General features: G+C 37.1%; 1 protein-coding gene across 1 annotated transcript in view; it reads right to left on the bottom strand.

Moving 5' to 3' along the window:
• Nucleotides 1-17,059, bottom strand: part of ERP44 (endoplasmic reticulum protein 44) — a 53,171-nt gene that overhangs the window by 4,456 nt on the left and 31,656 nt on the right. The window contains exons 5-10 of the mRNA XM_082311124.1: nucleotides 12,774-12,958; nucleotides 12,177-12,292; nucleotides 7,713-7,770; nucleotides 6,211-6,327; nucleotides 2,102-2,213; nucleotides 1,508-1,649 (exon numbers count right to left, since the gene is read on the bottom strand). Of these exons, the coding sequence (XP_082167250.1) occupies nucleotides 1,508-1,649; nucleotides 2,102-2,213; nucleotides 6,211-6,327; nucleotides 7,713-7,770; nucleotides 12,177-12,292; nucleotides 12,774-12,958 (730 nt within the window). The remainder of the gene's footprint in view (nucleotides 1-1,507; nucleotides 1,650-2,101; nucleotides 2,214-6,210; nucleotides 6,328-7,712; nucleotides 7,771-12,176; nucleotides 12,293-12,773; nucleotides 12,959-17,059) is intronic.

Raw genomic sequence — 17,059 nt, forward strand, 5'->3', positions numbered from 1 at the left:
CTCAATCTCCTAGAGTAAGGTTGAATGATTATTTATCATTTAGCGACTGTCTACAATCCTGAATTTCTCTCTCTCTTATCTTCATTTGTATACAACAATTGGTATACAAACAAGCAAGTAGCTTTTATTATTCTGATAGTGTTTCACAGAAAGAGAATGTGTAAGAAACATAACATGAAAGTCTAAACTAAACATCTCTATTCCCCTATAAGTGATTAATTTATTTTAGGGCTGTTTCAAAAGTGACAATAGAAAGAGTGCTTTCAAAATGCAAATATCCTACTATTTTCTTTTAAAGCACTGGCAAGTGCGGTGAACATGATCTTCCAAAGAAACAGGAATAGAGGAAGAAAATTAGTCACCACATACATAGCTTTAGATATTTGAAAAGCACTATTTGAGATACATCAAACAGAGACTACATTTTAAGAATAAGCCTGTGGAGAATTATGGGAAGAAGCTAGGTTTGAACCCTTCTTCCAAACGTCAACATTTCAGGTAGAAAACTGCACGCTGGAATGGCAGAATTAGACATGGGGTTATGTTCACATTGCATGCTAAATCTGAGCTTTGAATCCTTGACTTTGACAAAAATGAAATACCCTGAGTTTTTAAAAGTATGAATGGGCAAAAATTCTGAATGGGTAAAATTCAAGTCTCAAAGCCTCGGCATCTAACGAGGACTTAACAAGGTTAAGGTACCTCCTTTGAGACAGAAAGTGGATTTTAACACACAACCTGAAGACAAAGGCAGAACGCTTGCGTCATGCTGAAAGCCCCTGAAGATAACACGTACACATCTTCACTCCTCAACTGAGCTACTGGAGACAGAACATCTGCTTCCAAGGCAGTACAACATGGAGATAGGCTGATATAAAGAGGATCCTCAAAATGGCATTTCGCCTAAGCACCCTGATTCTTCTCTCTCACATATTTTATCCAGATAACATGCCAACGACCAGCCATTTTCCAAGCTGCACGTGCAAAATTTCAGAAAACCATGCAACAAGGATTTCTCTGCCAGCTTTCCAGGTTTAGTCTAGCGCAGGAAGGCTGGAATGGCACAGCAGGAAAGACCAAACCAGCAGGCTTGGAATTGTTACATGGTGCATTTTACAGTAATCATTGCATAACACAGCACTTAAACATTCCATGTAGTATTTTAAACTTTTTAAAGTTAATTGATATATCTAGATCGCCACTAAAAATACCATGCCAGGCTCCAAATGCCTAACTACTATGGAGAATAGCAAAACTTTGAATCAAAAGAACAACAGCATCTAAAAACTTAATGTGAGATTCTTTTCTTGCATAAAGCTATGCAACTCCATTTAAACAATGACTTCACACCAATTCATATTGCTTTAAGGCTCTGACATTGAATCATACATAAGCAGCCTTACCTATCCCAGATTTATTCATCTTCCTATCATAATACTGATTAAAATATGAGCGTGTCTTTTCCTTCATTCTTCTCAAATTAAAACGCACAAAGAAAAATACTTACGACAAGTCACTGAAGTCTGGAAAGACATACATGTGCCTAAAGCTATCAATGGCAATAACAGGGCAGTCTGCTGGAGTCTTCTGAATATGGAGGAGTGGGTGCCTGAACTTATCACAGTCAGCATGGAGGAAGTTTATTGTACCTTAAAATTGTGAGCAGACAAAAATCCACGTTAAGATTTTTTTTATTATTCTCTTGAAACCCTAATTGCTTTCCTAAGTATTACAAAGGTGGAGATATCAGATAGACACAACATGCAAAGCTTGAAAATAGATTTAAATAACACCACAAAAACAACAGATTTTCTTGAAGTGTTTTTGGCCACAATACAAACTGAAGTTTTGTTTAATGCCCTCTCAAACTTCATGAAGTCATTTAGATAAAAAGGATTTCTGAAATAGTTACTTATTAATAAATCGTGTACCTATTTTAATCATTTCCAGAGGAGTCAGTCCTCACTGTCAGAAGTACGTAAAGCCCTTCGGACTCAAGAACTTTAAAGCTAGTATTCTGTTTGGCCTTTGCTTCCACTCTGAGTTTGCCTGAAAAAAATTATACTGGTAAAACTAAGTAGTAGGAGGAGTTACTACAAACCTTTTTCACTTATTAACTGTCGTGCAACCTCCTGCTGGAATTTCTCTAAACTCTCCAAGTCATCTTTCATGTGGAAAAGTATGAGAAAAGGAAGGCCTTCTTCCGTCAATTCCTGCACAGAAAACAAACGAAAAATCTCATTTCTTAAGGGCACTTAAGTAAGCAATTCCAGCAATTTTCAAATTCAGCGAGATCTCTACTTTAAAAACAGCTGAAAGAACAGGACTAGAGATGTTAACTGCTGACCCTTCATCTAAGATACCCGAGTGATACAGTTAACCATGGTTCCTTCCTCTGTATCATACACAGCAGATAAAGGATGAAGGTATTTCATTATCAACGTTTTGGGAAGGGGTACACTTGCACTGGAATACTTGTTCAAAAGAAATAGCCCAACTCTGAGAAAACACATCTTCATAGAAACAGCAATAAGGCCTGAACAGCATGGTACTGAATGCTATGAAAAGCTGAGTGTGTATTCTAGACCCAGTCCGAGCTTGGTTCCTGTAATAAATTGATGTTTTCTTAGCATAACACAATGAATGAGTATCTTTAAGGAACTCTGTCTTTAAAACAAAAAACAAACAAAAACAAACAAACAAACAAAAAAGCACAGAAGCTAATGACCTAGCTATATCAGTTACGATCAAATGCTGCTCTTCTGACAGTAAGTGTGTCCTGACTGGTCATCTGTATAACACCATTATTAAATTCACAGGCTAGTATATTACTAAAATCGATGAAGAAATGAAAGCCTTTGTTGGACAGGCAAGCTTTAGTTCCTCATAGAAATGTGTTCTTGCAGCCTGAGTGCCTTTTAAAGATCTCTGTCCAGGGACAGATAAATGTAGGAACTCCTTCAATAATTTATTCAAGATTTTTCTTTTACTCCAAACCCAAACAAAACATGAACAGCATGCATTTGCTTGCTACAAAAGTGAATTTTAGGTACCTTTGAACATCAGCTCGACTCACTAGAGCCTGACTGAAGAAATAATCATTTATCATCTACCAAACGCCTACGGTCTTGCCTTTCATTTGCACAACTGGTGTACAAACAAGTGCTATTTCTTTGATTCTAGCCTGCATCAGAATAAAATCTATGCTCTTTGAGAAAGATAGCACTCACTTGTTCTGCCACCAAATAGAGTAGTTTCTTCAGATATTTTCAATTTTCAGTAAGTTGGAAGAAAGGCTTTCCATATCAGTAGGCAGCCAGTTACATAGTCTACATGAAATGGCTGTCATTCTCCCTTCAACCAAGTCTGTCAGGTAAGTTGAAGCTTGGTCTTTTAACAACAGATTGCAAAGATCCTAATAAGTTCAGTGCTCTTGACAAAATCCAAGCTTCCCAGTCCATCCCGAAACCAACCACTAATCACACTTGCTCATTCTCATTTTTACACACATGAATTTGGCTGGGCCTCAGCCTCCTCTCCTATTAGAGGATGTAAAAAAGTCTGTTTCGTACCACTATGACTATGGCTCTGTTTCCTCACTCGTTTCAGCAGATACATTTCCAGAGGGAGAACTCCCAAATAGAGCCGCAATACCAAGCTCTGAGCTCCCCTCCTGCTTGCGAGGACAACCTCAGTTTTGATATCTGCATAGTTAAAACCCTTATATGTGGCAAGTTATATTTGCAAAATCAATTCTTCTCCAACAGGTTGTTAGGACAGCTGGCTTGAAAGCCTTGCTAATTTTGTCCCTAACTTGTTTCTATGAAGTACCTTCCTTTGTTTGCTTTTCTATTCCAGCTTTCATAGCACATCCGACCGATCAGGACGTGGCAAGTGGAACAGCGATTTCATTTGCTTTGGACTGCTCCCTCAAAAGCTAATGTCTCCTTTGGCACTGAGAATACCAAAAGACTTTTCATTAGGTCTGAGCTGCCCACATTACTCCTGTATGCCTGCGAGAAACTTTTTACCCTTGCAAAAACTTATAGTTCAGCACCATCGTTAGACCACACGGTTCATTATACTCATACAACGTAAAACTAAACAGACTGATTACAGGTTAAACGGTGATTTCTTCTGAATGATATTACTAGTCCCAACAGCCATTTCTCATCAAGCACAGGGACTGTCTCTTGAACAGACAGTCTTCTCAAGCAGAAGACCTTACTTCAGAGCTCAATTACTATGTCTTGTCTAAAGTCACGATGACGAACTCTGTTCAGATTGGGCATCTTCCCGGCTAGCCTGCCCATGACACTTACCAGATAATGAACACATTAAGAAACAAAATGAGGGAAAAACCTACCAGCAGTTTACAGAGGCCAATCTTGATTTTAAAATTGAATTTAAAGTCTGTGGTAGAAGTTTTTGTCTTTATCTTATTTATATGGTATTCTTGTACCACAAACGCAGCTTAACAGTCACAGCATTTCATATTTTTACCCTGTAATATTGTGTGGTATGCATTAAGAGCCCATTTAATTACTGTACAATTTCAGCAGGCAGAAGTATGTCAGTTTTGGCATGTTTAAACTTGTTTGGGTACTGGCAGCACTGAAATTTTTAAACAAATGTTGCTAGGCAAAATGTCACATTGGAATTGTAACTATCTGCCTAAGTAAACAGGAATCAAGGGTTGAGAAAACAACCAGGAAAACCATGACACAATGTGGTACAAGCCGACAGTGATGAGCCTCAGCTTCTAAGGCTCAGAATCCAATTTCACCATGGGAAAAGTACACTGAAAATCTACCACACACTTCTAAACATGTTAATATGTGGCATAGTTTACATATTGAGTTGCAAATGAAGTATTAAAATTTGTTTAACTAAGAGAACTTTCCAATAAAAGTTGGCAGGGTTGACTAGAAGGTTGCACTTCAACCATTTTGCGCATCCCACCCTACCCCTCCTTCTGTCGTGTAACCTGACATGTTGTGCGTGCCCAGAACAGCAGTGTTACATACGCTGCAGAGTCAGAATAAAAAAAATTAAGTGTGCAAACTGAGAACGAGTCGTATGACTGATTCTTTGGTTTCTTCTGATCCAGTGTGGACAACATACTGTAATCTGCTACAAACCTCACCAGAGTTTCTGGCAGATGCTGCGGCTATGTACAGTATTCCTTCTGAGATACTACAAACTTGCTAATCTTCTAAATTTTTTTTTTTTTCCTGTTGGTTATTTAAAAAAAACATATATATAATATGGAGTTGGAAATCGATGAAAGAGGAGTAAATTACAAAAGAAAACAGAAAACCATTGAAATAAAATACGGATAATAAGAAGAAAAGAGATGTTTAAAAGTAAACCCCCAAATTCCACCTTACGAATTACAGCTAAAAGAAGAAACACAAGGGAAAGAGCATGTGAAGCTAAAAAGATTAAGAAGGTACCAGTGCTTAAACACAGATTGACAACAAAATATCACATGGTTTTTATTACAATTCCCAGAAGATTGCCAGTTCCACAGATGGTCAGCCACCATTTAATGTGCTTATTTATTAGATAATGCTTCGGAAGTGGTTAACGCAGTAACATTTAAAATTTAATATTGAAGTTAGTAGTAGAAAAAAGCTGATTATAACTAAAGGATAGTTCACAACTATTTTACTCTTTCAAACTGTCATGGACATGCTGACATGGATATTTTCTACCCTGACTAGAAACATTTTTTCAAGGTCATAACATGCAAAAAGCAATTAAATAACATTTATGTCTGGATCTTAAATCAACATTTAGTCATAACATCTGTATAAATAATATGTACTTACTTTAGTTGAATAACACAACCTACCCAAGGTGTTACACACCCATATATACTTACAGACACACACATTCTTACACATGTACATTCTTAGCGTCCAAGTGTCCACACTCCGCAAACCACCAGACACTTCTTATGTGATCTATATGCATGATTATAACCTCTTACTCTGGTAGCGTATGAAACGACTACAAATCTGCCCCCAGTGAACTTCAAGTCTAACCAAAAAGCTCCAAAAGAATGAAAAAACATTACCTGACAGCTATTTTCTGTCAAAATCAGAGCACACAGAAAGTTCTTTGGCATGGATTAAAGACCTTGAAAGAGACATTTTGGTTTTGAGAAAGAAACCCCAAAAGTAGAATGGCAGAAAAAATTCTTACCTCCCCATTTTCAAACGTAATTTCTCGAACTAGCGGTACGCATTTATCTTGTGTCCATGCATAAATCAAATCAAAATTGGTTAGTGAGCCTAAATACACCATATCTGGAGCATTTTCCTGTTGAAAAAGAAAAATATACTATTTGAGAAACAATAAAAACAACATTGCTACGTACAAAGAAGACTGCCTACCCAACATAAAAGTAACAATATCCATATAAATATTGAAAGCCAGTCTTACACCAATATTAAACCCTTGTGCATGCAACATTTCTATTAACTATGTTACAAAAATACAACAGGAAAATAAATATTATAGATAGTCATTTATGCAGTCAGGTCCACTTAAGAAGAATTGAAAAGATACTTTGTTTCCAAATTAGGGATGCTTCAAATAAAGGCTACTTAGACTTCTGTCAGGTTGATAAATAGTGTTTCCATACCTAAAAAAACCATTTAGATATAAACCAAATACAGGTATTAAGATTCTTCATGCTGATTGTTACAAAGACTCACAAAAAAACCCCTCCCAATGTGCTACACGACTTGAAACTGGTATTTTACATTTGCTTTGCCAAAGGGATATGAATAAATAATACTTTTCCTTTATTTGCTAGTGGTTTTAACTCAGAATTCAGCCCTGCCATCTTTTAATGTAATTACAGTTTTGGTTAACATGAAGTGAAGCATGACTTCGCAAGCTGTGGCCATGATTAAGCACACCTTAATTCAGAAACACCTTATAAATTAGGTAACCTAATAAATTCTGTTGTCGTAGAAAAAGGTTTGAAACTCCTTCCCCCCTCAGGTCTTTTTTAATTTATTTGTCTTTTGTAAGCAACTCTTCATACATTATGTTTGAGAAAGGAGCAGATTTTCAGATATTAACTATGTTTCTAAAAAGCAATTCTTGCAAATTTTCTTCTGTACTGATTTGTCCTCAAGTAAAACTATATTTAGGAGAATTTGTTAACATATAGTTAATTCTACTAATTCCCCCTTTTTTTTTTTTTTTTTTTAAATTAAGAGAACAGCTCTTAGCCCTTGTGGGCTAAGACACAAGAGACAGGCAAGTAACAGTCAGAAAAATACTTAGTAATTGTCACTTGCTTTGAAAAACATGAAGTGCACCAGCTGTTGAACTTCAGATTTTTAAGACTTCTACAGAACACAAAGTATCTATACAGATGAGTTGATTGTGTTTCTAAGGAAAAAAAAACAAACACAACAAAACAACAAAAACCCAAGCACATTTCTGGACATTGACATTTAAAATGACAGATTTAGGTTTAGTGCACTTAACTGGCAACAAATGAGACTGAGATCTTTTTCACTGACTCAGAAACACTAGTTCCTATGTCCCTATTTCTCACACTGTTTCATGATGAAATAAAATTAAGATTTGAGATGTAGTAACATACTGAATGATCTGAATATAGTCTCCATTAGTTCATATTCACATATAATGACAATAAGCAGAATAAAATACATAGTTACACTTACCCCTGGTGGCTTGTAGATTACATTGTCTCCGCTAAATCTCTCTGCTTTTGAAATAGCCCTACAACAAACCAACCAGTAAGCATGTCTTGGTACAGACAAATAAAATAACTGAGATACCAAAAGTCGTATTTTAATTTGCTATCCTTTCTTTACTTCTTTTTTTCCTTTAAAATTTGAGAATTAAAATCCTTGATCTTTGAAGAAAACTGTAAAGTGACTCCACAGAAACTCGGCCTGGCTAGATGAGAGGGCATTAAAGGAGTCAGCAAGATGTATCCCTGAGATCAGAAGCATGGACTAGAGGCATTGATATGCAAGCGATGAAAGTTGGTGCAATTTCGGATAAGAGACCAACAGAGAAAAATGTTAATAATTTAATATAATCTGGTAAGTTTAAAACAAGTTGATATTTTTTCTTAAGGAAGGAAAGGAGAGAAAGGTGGATTTTTGTTTGCATTTATTCTTCCTGTTCCATTGTTTACACTAGAAATTTACATCTTATCTACCCTGATAAAGAAGGGCTTTGAGGTGCTCTACCGGCACAGGCAATGAGAAAATGGATAGCAAATAAGCCCACACTGTCCATTTTACCCTCAAACCAGATCTAGAGAGCACAAGACACAGCATGCAGTTTCTGACCACTGGTGATATGGTATGTGTGTACCTGGAGAACACATGCGGTTCCTCCTTGGTATTCAGCTTACTATGTCACCTTAGTAAAATCCTCCCCTGCCTCTGGAATATTTTGTGGTTCCTTAATCCCAGTCACAACAGAGCACCCTAAAAGCTGCTAGCTCATACCCCCAAAATTATCATGTCTTATTCAAACAAATGGGGACAGCTATGTATCCAACACAGGAGATAGATAGAAAAAAAAAAAAATAAGGAAAGAAAGCTCTCAACAAAAATAAACCCTTTCACCACCTTCAAACATCAAAAGAGGCCTCCTCTCTTCTTCTCTCCCTTGCCTTTCTGTTCCAACATAACTCATGCTGGCAAGACAGAACTGACTGGCTGTATATGCCACAAAATAGTAAAATGAACTACCTATTTCTTTTCCTTTTAGTATAGGCTAAAAAAAAAAAGCATGTCAGCCTCTGGGAAATGTTAGCTAAGTGTTTCAGCTTCGCCAATTATAGTATCTCTTTTGTGGACTTAATATTAGCATTGGTGAAGACTGATTAAGAGATGTAAGAGGGAGGGGGAAGAAAAAAAGAGAAGTAAAAATATCTCAATTTATCTCACTGCAAGGTGAAAATTTAGAGAGCCAAGAAAAAAAGAAAAAGACATCATAAGGCTTAGCTCAAAGTACCTACATTTTATTTCATTTGATCCAGTTATCCTTTTCTTATCACATACAAAAGATGTCTTGCATACTGTGTTACACCTAGCAGTATTTGCACCAGTTTAGAGACATGTATTTTAAAATCCATTTTTGTATTTCAGACATGATGACTGCTCCCATAATGTGAAATTAGATTTCTTTGTGACCATCACCACTGAGGTAAACCACTTGCCTCCCAAACAATCCTTCACTGAATAAGAAGAAATTGAAGACATAGAAGCCACCTGCCCAATCACTGCTTGGTAAGCTGATAATAATCTATAATGAAACATATGCTCTAGGGTAAGCCAGTACTGGAACCCAAAAGGTCCTCTTCTGTGTTCTTCCACTTCAGTAGCTGCAGTTGTGACCAATTTGTTTCAGGTAACTCAAAGTGGGGACCTGATGTGAAAATCCCAAATGCCTGAAGATACACCTTTTTAAAACAACTACCAAAATGGAAACACTTCCATTTGCATTTTGTCTCTTCTTGAAGCAGTAGCGTAGAGGGGGAACCTCTTGGAAGCACACAACCCTCCCTGTATTTGCTTGCTAACATAAAATTAAAACAGTTCCTAGATTCGTCACTCTCTGCCCTGAATTATCTACAGTTCATCATAGCCTTTTAAGATAAAGGTATTTTTTGGTTTGTTTTGGTTTTCTGCATTTGGCTTCCTATGCTATGGCTCAATGGCACAAGGCCATTCTCTTCCATGTCTACAAACATTTCAGATTTATCCCTCTCTAGTTCTACTTCTAAAATCTACCTCTAATATCTCTTCATCAGTATCCCTCCTACCTCCTTCTGCTTACAAGTCTTCTCTCATTAATCTTGCTCTGTAATCACCTCAGATCTTAATAGAACTGTAAGAATCAGCTGATTTAAGAAAAGTTCGAAGCGTCAAGATGATCTGCAACTAAGTACCATTAATACAGTTTAAAAATCAGCTATTACAACTACCTAAAGCCAGAAAGAATAATCTTGGCATAGCAGGGTCCAGTTCTGCCTTGACAGAAGTTAGCAAAGTAATTAATTTTTTCCTGTCAAATTGATAGTTTTGAGTTTATTTTAGCTTACTAGAAGTTTCAACATGACAGCTCATGTAACCATATACCTCCCAAACCATATACCTGTTGAACTCTGTCTATAGCAAACCCAAAAATCCCTCCCAGGGGCTGTTAGGGTGCTCAGTCAGAAGAGTTCCACTGACCAGGGCCAGCTCCCCATGAAACATTTTGCTATATAGAATTTGAACAGAAAACGCTGTTATATAGCCAGTATCTCCCTAGGAAGTCTTTTCACATATAATTTTTTAGGAAGCTTGAGAGCAAAAGCCACTCAGAGATGAAAACATTTAGTTTCCAAGGTTGCCGTCTGGAAGGCTGCACTTTAAAACACTAACAGCTCCAGGCTAGAACGGGAATGGGAGTCTGGAGAAGAGAATAACAACAAGCCTGCTGTGCAATCTGTAGTTACATGGGGCAGGTTACAAATAATCAAACTGATCTGTTCCATTATGTTTGCTTATTACTTATATCTAAAGAAAAGAAAAAATAAAAACCCCATAGTAACTATTTCAAGAATGGCATCCAACAACCAAATGCTAGCACTGAGTGCTGGGAGACTACTTCTCATCATACAAAATTGACAAACAGGCTCAAACAAGAGGAGAGAAAAACTTAAAAGTATTGTTATCTTACTAATGATTTTTAAAAAGGCATTCCTGAAAAAAATGGAAAGTCATATGAGGGGGCAAAAAATAATTTTAGGTTCTAATAACAACTCAGACTGGCTGCCCTGAGAACAAGCATGGATACACGCATCAGAAAACATTTGAGATAATGGCCACTCTTTGGGGACAAGACTGACAGACCTACAGACCACAGATTTACAAGATTTGATTATTCTCTCACAGCCAAGGCTGCTTACACAGTCACAGGATACCTAGCTGGGAACTGAAGGAAAGGAAAGCCACGTGTACTCCTGCACATTACGAATACTCTTCCCAATCCCAAAACTTTTTTTTGGAAACACGCTGGAAAAGGCATCAGTGACTGACAACAAACTTTGTTCAAACAGATTAAACATTTTCTACCTTGATACATCATCTCAGTTTCTCCACTATCCTTCACTACATCCAATTCAAAACCACCTTTAGGGCAACTGTATGTGGTATAAAAGCTAGCAGAACCCATGCAATTTCCTAATCTTACAACTGTGGGTAGACTGCAAACCACTGCATTCACATTAATGCCTGATCACTTTAAATTGGTTAGTGCTGGCACATTAAACACTGCAGAGAGAATCTATAATTGCACTTTATTATGCTACTCAAAAAGGGAATCACTCACTCCCAATTTACTCTTCTTCCTCCAGTGAAGATCTTTTAGTATTTTTAAATATTGCTGTAAATCTGTATTACAAGAAGAAATTTGAATTTCTGTAGGTTGTTCTTCTATGAAGCTCATCAATGGAATTGCATAGAACTCACATGAAATAGGCCCAGGCACAGAAACCAGGCCCAGGCACAGAAACCAGGAATTTTGGAACAAGGTCCTCTCCCCCAACATCAAGAGGAAATGAGCAAGCAACTATTGAATTATTCTTTATAGAAAAGGAAGGAGAAAAAAAAACACAAAACACTATAAAAAGGAAAAAAACCCTACGAAAATGGTCGTATTTTAAAGAAACAAAATTTAAGAGGTTGCAATAAAAAAAAAAATTTTAAAAAAGGGGGTTACTTGGTCTGAAAACGTGATAAATTTTTTCCCAAAAAGTTTTCAAACTCTTCCCTACTTCTTCCCCTCTCCCTCCAAAGAAGCAGGTTTATGGAAAACAACTGTCTAGCATCCTCCCCCAAAACCTCTCCAATTACATTTAAACTATATTGACAAGGAGTGAAAAAAGAAGAAAAAGAAGGCAAAAATCAAAGTTGGATTTCACAGCAAACATTAAGGCTAGGAGGAGTTCTCTCCCCCCTCCTCCTATCCTTCTCTCAGTGCATTTGTCTGTTAAGGTCTAGTCTCTTCAGTTATGCCACACTGAAAGTATTAAAGCAGTCCATTCAAATAAATTATATACAACTCATTAACATAATTTCAGTAATGAAGTCATGCAATCAACAAATTTTAAAACTTACCCAAAGGCAGACAGGAATACACAGTCATCATGCAAAATATTCGCTACTCTTTCAAAGGTTCTGTAATTGTCAGAGTCCTTTTGCTCAAAGTACCCAACAATATTTCTTCTGCTGCGCTGTAAAAACAAAGGTTAAATTGTAACTTACCTCAAATTATCAAAAACTATCATTACTCCCTAAGTATATTGAATATAGAGGTGCCATTCATTCAACAGTCAATAACTGTGCAGAAGTTATTTCTTTTCTGCCTTTTCAATATTCAAAAGCATCCTTGTGAATATTTTTCCAGTGAGGAATGTTAGAAGTATCTTGTCAAATACTTTAATCATTTGAAACTAATCATATGTTGTAAGTAATTTGGTAGTGGAGTTACTGTAACAAAATGTATGCAGTTGAAAGTGATTATATTGGAATAATTTGTAATACTGGGAATGATACAGTTTTCCACTCAGTTTAAAAAAAAGCATGCACAACATTTCTGAATGGAAAAAAAAAAAAAAAGTAAATATATACTTCAAATACATTATGTTTCACCAGTTCAACATTTAAAAAAAAGAATAAGAATATATTTAGAAGAAATAAAATGGAAAGACTTACATCAAGAGAAGTAATTTCTTCCAAATCCTGGACGTCCCGAATAGGGTTACTCTTCTGCTGCCTGATATAATCTGCTATTGCTGTCACAGATCTCTGGCCCCTGTATTCTCTCTTCATCATCATTCCATTCCGGAAGAGTTTCAGAGTTGGGTATTTGCTTATCCTGTATCTTTGAGCTATATCCGCTAAAAAGAAATTAAGAAAATAAAACCAAAACCCTACAAATACAGAAATACAGTGAACATGGTATATTACACATGTATATGTGCACACGTAAGTGGAATCTCTGAACCAGTAGTTCCACATCTTTAAACAAGAACAAACTAAAAAAAAAAAAAAAAAAAAAGACCATAGGGGAGAGAATGGATAGCAGCTACCGTATTTCTCACACGTACTGATCTTCACAAAAAAAAAAAAATCATGACCAAAATCTGGGGTAAGTAAAGACTCAACTTGGTCAGCTATACTCATTTAGTACACTTCCTACGAACAACTAGGAAAGCCAGTTTAAGAGCATAACAAAACCACGAGAATCTTAAAAGCTTGCCAAATTTCAGTTAGTTAATCCACATGAGAAAGTTTCAATAAAATAAATCATCCCCTATTTTTCTTTAAACTCACTATGATTTTTATCCCAATTACAGTGCTGAAAATATAACTGTCACGTCTTAAACTTTAGAGAACGTGAACCCTGTGCAAAATATTTCTTGAAGACTATGAAGGCCAGAAGACTGCTGTTACAGTTCTGAGCCGTTCAGGTTTTAAATGAACACAAAATTTCAGGTTTCTAAATTAAGGCAAACACCTCTGTGGTCAACCAGTGTCAGCATTCCCTTCAACAGTTCGTCATTCACATCTATACGTGCAGCCCAGCTTTTTTCTAGACTTGGACTGCAGAGAGCTTCACACAACAAAATAACACATATTTGCGTTCACCTAGCATAAGAGCACTAGCTATTTTCACCTTTATATAACAGGTCAGTTATTTAACTACAAGTTGTTTATTCACAAGACTTACAAATGTAAAAGAAGAATAAAAAATGGAGGTTTTACAGTAAAATTAGAAGAGCAGCAAAGGAAGAAAGCCAGGCAGAAGCAATAAAGCCCGGTTTCCCACAAATCTGAGTCCTGTGCCCCTTATCTTCAACCACTACTAAGGCAATAATCCGGTTCTTCACTACGCCCCACCAGAGTACTCCAAGTGTCCTTTTGTCCCTCTTTCACTTTGGTTAGTCACTGGGACACAGCAAGTTGCAATAGGTGTTGTAGCTAGTTCCCAGCTACGGACTGACAGGGAAACTTACACATAACCAGTAAGTGGTTCCATGGCACGCTGAGCACGATCCAGCAGCCTTCGAGTTTTTCCAGCAACCTTTGCTACAGTGCAGAAATTGGTTTTGTCCTCTCCAATATCCAGCAACCGCTTTAATCAAAGTTTGTTAGTACTTAATAGCTTTGAATGCCCTCCCCTCTTTCAGATGTGGTTGAAGTTCAGCAAAAAGCTTCAAGGAGTTTTTATGAGGAAGGACTGGAGAAACAAGGTAACCAGACACACTTTGGATTCTTTGGAAAATGAGACTAAAAACAAACAAAGGATGTAATACCAAGTAGATTTCCGCAAGAACTTTCCTTTTGCTTTGTTTCATTATGCCCTCCTGTTCACTCCTCCCCTGGAAATACATCTAGAAACAAAAAATTCTCACAGCCCCTGTGAAAACTGGGTGTCCTTTATTACAGGGTGGTCTGCAGTTTACCTAAACCTCAACTAAATTCCAAAATATGAGCAGTCTGCCCACTTTCCAGAGCCGCTTAATCCTTCGAGGTGACTCATTCTAGTCCACCACACCCACCCTGCTTCCCTTCTCCCTTTCTCCCTCAAGCAAAGAGAGAGACAGTGAACTTCGAGGGACTGACTTCTCCTTTGGAGACAGATAAATTTCATCCAGTCAACAGCAAGAGAAAGGGATTGAAAGCCTGGGCTGAACGACTGTCCTGTTCCTTTTCACAGACTCCTTAGAAGCCAAAGGGTACACTTCAGGTGACCTGGACTGGCCCACAGCAGGAAGGCAACCAAAGGAGGGTCCATCGGCCTGTCTGGCACAGTACTGAATGACGTAAACACTAATCCTTTCTGACAAGAACGTCCTTTCTTCTGAATTACATATTTACCATGAAACAGATTTGCTTTTTATCTCACACTTACTCTTTTTTCAAGAGAATGGAGACAGAAGTCCTGTGAAAACCATTATTTAGAGGCAGTTGCCATGACCAAACTGCTGAAGCTGAGCAGCTAACATACATCTTTCAGCTGCAAACCAAAATGAAAATCCTGTGTAGCCGGAAATAAGTCAGTCCCCCTGTGGAACCGTGCCTGTAACTGTCCTCCAGCACATAAAGCTCTACCTCTTTTGGATTTTTAAGAGATAACAAAAATAATTAATTCCCTGGTGTATGGAGAACACTCAGTGAAAAAAAATCAGTGGTTTTAATTGCTATTATAAAGCCATTAATCTCTTGCAGCTTTAGTTAATGAAAACAATCTTTGTAGCAGCTACACAACTTAAACTAGTCCGAGTACTGAAAACAAAACGCGCACAGCAAAGAAATAAGAACGTCTACTCCACAAAAACGTTCTTTAACATCCCTCACACCAGTAAGCGTAAAAGCTTCACCAGCTAAGCCCAGTTCCTAACAAGCTTTGCATCACTATAAAATATTACAGAATTCAGCCTACCAATTTTGACGAAGAAAGGATCTGACCTGTTTCCTAAACATCCCAGAAGAGTTTCTTAATGCACTAATTGCAGTTAAAATTAAGGGTAAGACATTTTATGTCCTCAGAGTACTTTTATTTGAAATTAATACAAATTTCTCAAGGGAAGATGCCAATATATTCAACATTAACAAGTATTAGATCAATACTTTCTTCTTCCTTTAAAATGCCATGACTCTTCAGTTGAAGTACCTAAGAGCTGCCTGCAAGAAGGTGGCGAGCATAGCAGGGGAGGAATCCCTTCATATTTGCTCAGCATCAGCAAATCAGGCATTTGCTGCCCTTCTCTCCTGTTGACAGCAGGACCTTTGGTCTGACGGTACGGCAGTCTATCAAAACCTGACCAGGGTCTGATAAGAGACAAGGAGCACTACATATCAAGGTTTCGCAGAAACACAGATTAAAGATTGTTACTGCTACAGAACTCCACAGCAAGGGAACACCAAAGCTACACTTTTGTCTCACAACAGAGACTTTTTCCTTCAGATTATTTCCACAGTTATATGAGGATGCATGGGTTGCAGAATGGGCATTCAGGGGCTCTTAAAGGTTCTCCAAGATGGAGATTTCAGTCCCTAGGGATGTGAATCTTCATCAAGTGCTGCAGTTGCATAAAAAAAAAAATCAATGGTAATAAAATGGCCACTGTCAAGACTGAATTCAAACATTATTTCATAAGTCAGAACTTGCATGCTCTTTACAAATTACATTGAGATTTCATGAATACTGGTATTTGAACTAACACAGAGAGATGACGGTCCTACACAAGCAAGTATTTGAAAACCATCTTTTTACAAAATATAAAATGCAAGTACATGAAAAATTGTTTGAATTCATTCAAAAGTCAAATAGAGTAAACCTTAAATGCTTCATTAAACCCTGGCATTTGATACAGGTAGAGTTAGCATAAGCAGAGGGACTACAAAATTATATTCCTTTTAAAATTGGAAATACACAATGCAAATACATGGAATATTGTTTGAACTCATTCAGAGATTGCATTAGTTATAGTAAATCCTAAATTAAATTTAAAAATATTTCCAGACATTCTCACTGTCCATTTTCTGATGAAAAGAAGTATTTGAAACAGATAAGGGTAACCTACCAGGAAGAAGAAGAAGAAGAAAAAAAGTCTCTCAGCTATGACTTTACCTTTTCTTCAGATACTAAGGTACCCAAGAAGTACAAACCCTGAGTTTGTATTTTGCCCGATTAATCATTAAATCACAAGCCTAATGTCTATGCCACCAGAATGGTTTCACACTAGTTATGATACAAAGCTACTGACATACTTGATCATCTTCTCATCTTCTACAAATCAGAAATTTCCAGCAGAGCTCCAATAATTGTTGAATTCGGAGGATTCTCTCCTCCTTGTTTTGCATGTATACCTGTTGGTATACAATCATTTCTAAACTGCCCAGACTATTTTCTACTATTTATTCTACACACTCCAACAGGAATGTCTTCACAGTCACCTAGTTCTCTTCATAGATGCACTGTATTGATACTT

The sequence above is a fragment of the Platalea leucorodia genome, assembly GCF_965183815.1.
Source record: "Platalea leucorodia genome assembly, chromosome: 1".
Taxonomy (NCBI): Eukaryota; Metazoa; Chordata; class Aves; order Pelecaniformes; family Threskiornithidae; genus Platalea; species Platalea leucorodia.